Raw genomic sequence first — 6,537 nt, 5'->3', positions numbered from 1 at the left:
CTAGAAGAAATTGTTTTTCTTTCACTTCGTTTTTTTGGGAAGGAATTATTCTTGCATGTCTGACCCCGTGTCGGTGACACGTAAAAGCATCATCCGACCGTGTCCGTTTGCCAGCCTTGTCTGGCCCCCGTGCCGGTGACACGTAAAAGCACCATCCGTTCGTGGCCGTTTGCCAGCCTTGTCTGGCCCCCGTGCCGGTGACACGTAAAAGCACCATCCATTCGTGGCCGTTTGCCAGCCTTGTCTGGCCCCCATGCCGGTGACACGTAAAAGCACCATCCGTTCGTGGCCGTTTGCCAGCCTTGTCCGGCCCCCGTGCCGGTGTCACGTAAAAGCACCATCCGTTCGTGTCCGTTTGCCAGCTCTGTCTGGCCCCCATGTCGGTGGCACGTAAAAGCACCATCCGTTCGTGTCCGTTGCCAGCCTCGTCTGGCCCCCGTGCCGGTGACACGTAAAAAGCACCATCCGTTCGTGTCCGTTTGCCAGCTCTGTCTGGCACTTGTGCGGGTGGCACGTAAAAAGCACCCACTACACTCACGGAGTGGTTGGCGTTAGGAAGTGCATCCAGCCGTAGAAACACTGCCAGATCTGACTGGGCCTGATGCAGCCTTCCAGCTTCACAGACCCCAGTTGAACCGTCCAACCCATGACAGCATGGAAAGCGGATGCTAAATGATGATGATGATGATGATGTCTTTATTCAAATATCTTCTACTATACCTCAGACCAACCAAAGCCTTGTGAGTGGATTTGGTAGACGGAAACTGAAGGAAGCCCGTCGTATATATGTATGTGTGTATATTTGTGTGTCTGTGTTTGTCCCCCCAACATCGCTTGACAACTGATGGTGGTGTCTTTACATCCCCATAACTTAGTGGTTTGGCAAAAGAGACCGATAGAATAAGTACTAGACTTACAAAGAATAAGTCCTGGGGTCGAGTTGCTCGATTAAAGGCGGTGCTCCAGCATGGCCGCAGTCAAATGAGTGAAACGAGTAAAAGAGTATACCTCAGGCCGACCAAAGCCTTGTGAGTGGATTTGGTAGACGGAAACTGAAAGAAGCCCGTCGTATATATGTATGTGTGTGTGTATGTTTGTGTGTCTGTGTTTGTCCCCCCAACATCGCTTGACAACCGATGGTGGTGTGTTTATGTCCCCGTCACTTAGCAGTTCGGCAAAAGAGACCGATAGAATAAGTACTGGGCTTACAAAGAATAAGTCCCGGGGTCGAGTTGCTCGATTAAAGGCGGTGCTCCAGCATGGCCACAGTCAAATGACTGAAACAAGTAAAAGAGAGAGAGAGTGTGTGTGAACTGAAGACCCTTATTTATTGATTAAAGTCGGATGTTTCCATACCCAATTGTGGTTTGTATTTGTTAATGAATTGTTTTTCTTTATTTATTCTCTGTTGTTGGGCGAAAATGTCATTCACATATACATACCCACGCATCTATATACATATACACACTCACCTACACATATACCCTCACATACATGCAATACACATACACACAGATCCATTTATTCCTTTCCTCCTCCTAATCGCTCTCCCTTTCTTTCTTTCTCTCAACAGATCCTAATCCGTGATTAATTTTTTTCCTTATTTATTCTCTGTTGTTGGGCGAAAATGTCATTCACATATACGCACTCACATATACACACTCATGTATATATACCCTCACATACATGCAATACACATACACACAGATCCATTTATTCCTTTCCTCCTCCTAATCGCTCTCCCTTTCTTTCTCTCTCTCAACAGATCCTAATCCGTGATTAATGAATTTTTTTTCCTTATTCTCTGTTGTTGGGTGAAAATGTCATTCACATATACATACCCACACATCTATATACATCCACACACTCTCCTCACATACATGCAATACACATACACACAGATCCCTTTCTTTCCTCCTCCTAATCGCTCTCTTTTTCTTTCTCTCTTCCAACAGATCCTAATCCGTGACATCATGGACCTAAAACTTGACAACAGCACTCTGAACTTTCACTGGTCAGAGAAAGAGGTGTACTGGGCAAGCTTCAGCCACAAATCAAAGTTGGAGACTGATGAGCATCTTTTCTACAAGGGCTTCCTCAACGGGAAGGGCGCGCGCCAGGGGGAGCGTTGCCTGGTGCGCGTGAAGAAGGACGCATGCGGGGAACAGAGTTATTGGAGGAGTTATTTCGACATCCTTAGTCTAGAGCAACAGATCACCGACCTCTTTAACAAATCTGTGCTCAACGATGACTACCTGGTGGTTATCCGACCCCACCTTGCACAGATCGACAGCGTATCGAGTCTGAACCGAATGTGCGCACGCAACGGGCCGAAAGAATTTGGCCAAGAGGAATTTGTTGTCGTCGAGGAATTCCAGTCGGAGGATGGAGGCGGTGCAGGCTGGCAGCGGTTCTCCGATATGGTCGGCACCTGCTCCGGCAGCGGCGGCGGCAACAACAACGGTGGCGCCTGCATCGACAACAACAATCCCGGAGCTCCCAGCAGCCGCCTCCTCTCCATCCTCGACGCCCTCTCCCACTTCAGCTTCGTCGTGATGCACGGCGAGATGATTCTTTGCGACTTCCGTGGGGAGGTGCGCGACCGAACCTGTTGCCTCTCCTGTCCAACTGTCCACTCCCGCAAACATGAATTCAGAGAATGGGGTGACGAGGGGGTCTGTGGAATTAAGACATTCATGGCGAAACACAAATGCAATAAATTCTGCCTGAAGTTTGCCTGTAATTCCGACAACTTGCTCCTGACTGATCCAATTGAGAAACTTCCTTAACTTTTCCATCCTTTTTTTTTTATTTTTGTTTTATTTCCTTTTATTTAAATTTTTTTTTTTTTCAATTTTTAAAAAAAAGTTTATTTTTTCTTAATTTTGTTTTCATTTCAAATGCTTTTTTTTTTTTTAATTACCAAACTTGTTTTGCATTTTAACGAACAAATATGCGTTTAAAATATTTTTAAAGTTTATTTACTTTCAAAATGTTAGTCACTGTGTGTTGTGTGTGAATAGAAATGAATGTGTGTATGTTAATAGGTATTTTTGTGTGTATGTATTTATGTATGCATGCTTGAATGTGTGTGTGTATGTGTATATGCTAGTGGATTTGCATGTGTGTATGTATTTATATATAGATGCTTGTGCGTGTGTGTATATAGATGTGGTGTATGTGTATATAGATGTGGTGTGTGTGTATATGTTTGTATTCATGTTTGTGAATGTGTGTGTGTGGATGCATGTATTTATGTGTGCATGTGTGTGTGTTTACGCGTGTGCGTATGGGCTTGTTTCAGTGTATGTGTGTATGCGTGTATGTACGTATGCACTTGTGTATGTGTGCAAGTGATTCTGTGTGGTGTGTGTGTGTGTGTGTGGACATTTGTTACTTTTACACCTCCAACACAAGTCAACAAGTTGCTAGAAATAGCAGCCAAATCTCAATTCCATCGCACCTTACCGTTTTGTCTTGGATAACGTAGTTCTAACCACATTCCTTATCTCTTGAACAACACCAAGACAGGATGGTCACAAATGCAATGTCTTTAATCACAGGTGTGCTGGAGCTAAATTGCAGCCACATCGTCATCATCATCATCATCAACAACACCATAAGTCAACATAGAAGTCTTTATGTTGCTCAACCTTCTTCTTTGACTGCGGCCATGCTGGAGCACCGCCTTTAGTCGAGCAAATCGACCCCGGGACTTATTCTTTTTGTAAGCCCAGTACTTATTCTATCGGTCTCTTTTTGCCGAACCGCTAAGTGACGGGGACGTAAACACACCAGCATTGGTTGTCAAGCGATGCTAGGGGGACAAACACAGACACACACACACACGCATACATATATATATATACATATATACGATGGGCTTCTTTCAGTTTCCGTCTACCAAATCCACTCACAAAGCATTGGTCGGCCCGGAGCTATAGCAGAAGACACTTGCCCAAGATGCCACGCAGTGGGACTGAACCCGGAACCATGTGGTTGGTAAGCAAGCTACTTACCACACAGCCACTCCTGCGATATTCTTTTCTTTTACTTGTATCAGTCATTTTACTGTGGCCATGCTGGAGCACCACCTTAAAGGGGTGTTAGTCGAACAAATCGACCCCAGGACTTGTGCTTTGTAGGTCTACTACTTATTTTATCAGCCTCTTTTGCCTAACTGCTAAGTTATGGGGACATAAACACACCAGCATCAGTTGTCAAGCGATGGTGACGGGGGTTGGGGACAAAAAGAGATACCCACACAAACATATATATATACACAACAGGCTTCTTTTAGTTTCCATCTACCAAATCCACTCACAAGGCTTTGGTCGGCCTGAGGCTATAGTAGAAGACACTTGCCCAAGGTGCCATGCAGTGGGACTGAACCCCGGAACTCTGTGGGTAGGAAATAAGCTACTTACCACATAACCACGCTTATGCGCATATATATATATATAATATATATTATAATAATTATATATGTATATATATATATATATTATATATATATATATTATATATATATATATTATAATAATTATATATGTATATATATATATATATTATAATAATTATATATGTATATATATTATAATAATTATATTATATATATATATATATAATATTATATATGTATATATTATAATAATTATATATGTATATATATTATAATAATTATATATGTATATATATATATATATATTATAATAATAATATATATATCACGTGACTGACCAGACCATCAGATGTTGTTACACATCGCTGGTCACAATGCGTTCGCATTGTTTTAGCCTTCGAATGACGCCACCCCGCTGGCTAAGCGAGCAGGCCAACTGCACAGGTGCCAGGCGATGCTGGCAACGGCCACAATCGGATGGTGCTTTTTTATGTACCACCGGCACCATCATATATCATCATCATCATCTTCGTTTAGCATCCTCTTTCCATGCTAGCATGGGTTGGACGGTTCGACCGGGGTCTGGGAAGCCAGAAGGCTGCACCAGGCCCAGTCTGATCTGGCAGTGTTTCTACGGCTGGATGCCCTTCCTATATAAAATCATCATCGTCTTCATCAACATCATCTTCAACCTACCAAGAGGCAATTAAGCAATCTCTACCTGGTCATGCTAGAAATAGCAGCACCTTTTTTTTTTTTTTCTTTTTCTTTTGTAAATTTCCAAGCAAATCAAATTTACCTTCATCTCCTCCACAAATGCGTCTTCATTATTTCTTCTCCGAGAGGTGTAAAAAATTCAAACTTGCATAAACATCTTTTCTTACTTTTCTTTTTTATTCTTTCCATATTTGTCCCATTTCTGTTGTATTGAACGAAACCTTCAATGTCTTGACTGAGTATTTTGCCATTTGGTTATTATTATTATTATCATTATTATCATTATTGGGGTGGATAAAACCAGTTCCAATTATTCACTGGGGTCGATGTAATTAACTTGTTCCCCTAACTCAAAATTTTAGGCCTTTGTACCTATAACAAAGAGAATTATTATTATTATTATGATGTTGTGACTTCGTTTGTAAATCAAAAACAGCAATTTTTGTGGCTGTTTTTGAAATATTCATTGTTTTTGCATTTTAAATTTGTGTAAAAAAAATTATTTTATGAATAAGCGAAATAAAAAAAATATGCCTATATTTTAAAAATTGTACTGTTTTTTTTTTAACATAAAATTAATTGTAACAAAAACAAAAAAACACCCCTCATTTTCCTCAAAATAATTAAGTTGCTAATTACGAATGAGCTCTTTATTAAAATGTCAATGTTTTTATGTATGATGTATAAAAATAACTTTATATACATTTATAGTTTAAAATAATGTGTGTGTGTGTATATATATATAATATATATATATATATACATACATATGTACACACACACACACACATATATAAGTCAGAAATGATATATATTCATATATATATATATACACACACACATACGCATATATATACATAGTTACCAAATCTTTTCATTAAGCACAAAAATTTAAATAAATTTAAATATTTTTTTTTTTTTTACCTCTTAACATTGTTGCTGCTTTGTCTGTTAAATGGCAGTTTGGGTTTCAATTCCTTCCCAGTCTAAAAATTATTTTAGTTCTAAATTGACATCAAACTCCTCCTGAGAATGAACTGAAGTAAAAGTTCAAAACTGGTGTGTATAAGAATCCCCAAAGCAGTCTCGAAATAGCAACCAAATTTCCCTCAACAAAGAGATTTTGTGTGTGTGTGTGTGTGAAAAATGGGTCTCAAGACAGCATTGCCATAGTTACCAAATCTTTTCATTAAGCACAAAAATTTTAATAAATTTATTTTTTTACCCCTTAACATTGTTGCTGCTTTGTCTGTTAAATGGTGGTTAGGGTTTCAAATCCTTCTCAGTCTAAAAAATTTTTTTTTATTAACTGAAATTGGTCTGGTGGAGTAGAACTGATCTGGAGTAAACAATGAAGTATTGTGTGTGTGTGTGTGTGTGAAAAATGGGTCTCAAGACAGCCTTGCCATAGTTACCAA

At 40.0% G+C, this 6,537-nt stretch overlaps 1 protein-coding gene across 1 annotated transcript in view; it reads left to right on the top strand.

Annotated features, from left to right (window-relative positions):
* Positions 1-2,831, top strand: part of LOC115226000 — a 6,007-nt gene extending 3,176 nt beyond the window's left edge. The window contains exon 2 of the mRNA XM_029796973.2: positions 1,956-2,831. Within this exon, the coding sequence (XP_029652833.1) occupies positions 1,974-2,789 (816 nt within the window). The 5' untranslated portion in view covers positions 1,956-1,973 and the 3' untranslated portion in view covers positions 2,790-2,831. The remainder of the gene's footprint in view (positions 1-1,955) is intronic.
* The last annotated feature ends 3,706 nt before the right edge of the window (positions 2,832-6,537 follow it).

Source organism: Octopus sinensis, linkage group LG29, assembly GCF_006345805.1.
Source record: "Octopus sinensis linkage group LG29, ASM634580v1, whole genome shotgun sequence".
NCBI lineage: Eukaryota > Metazoa > Mollusca > Cephalopoda > Octopoda > Octopodidae > Octopus > Octopus sinensis.
Note: the sequence above shows the minus strand (reverse complement) of the source record. Positions and strands in the feature narration are given on the sequence as shown.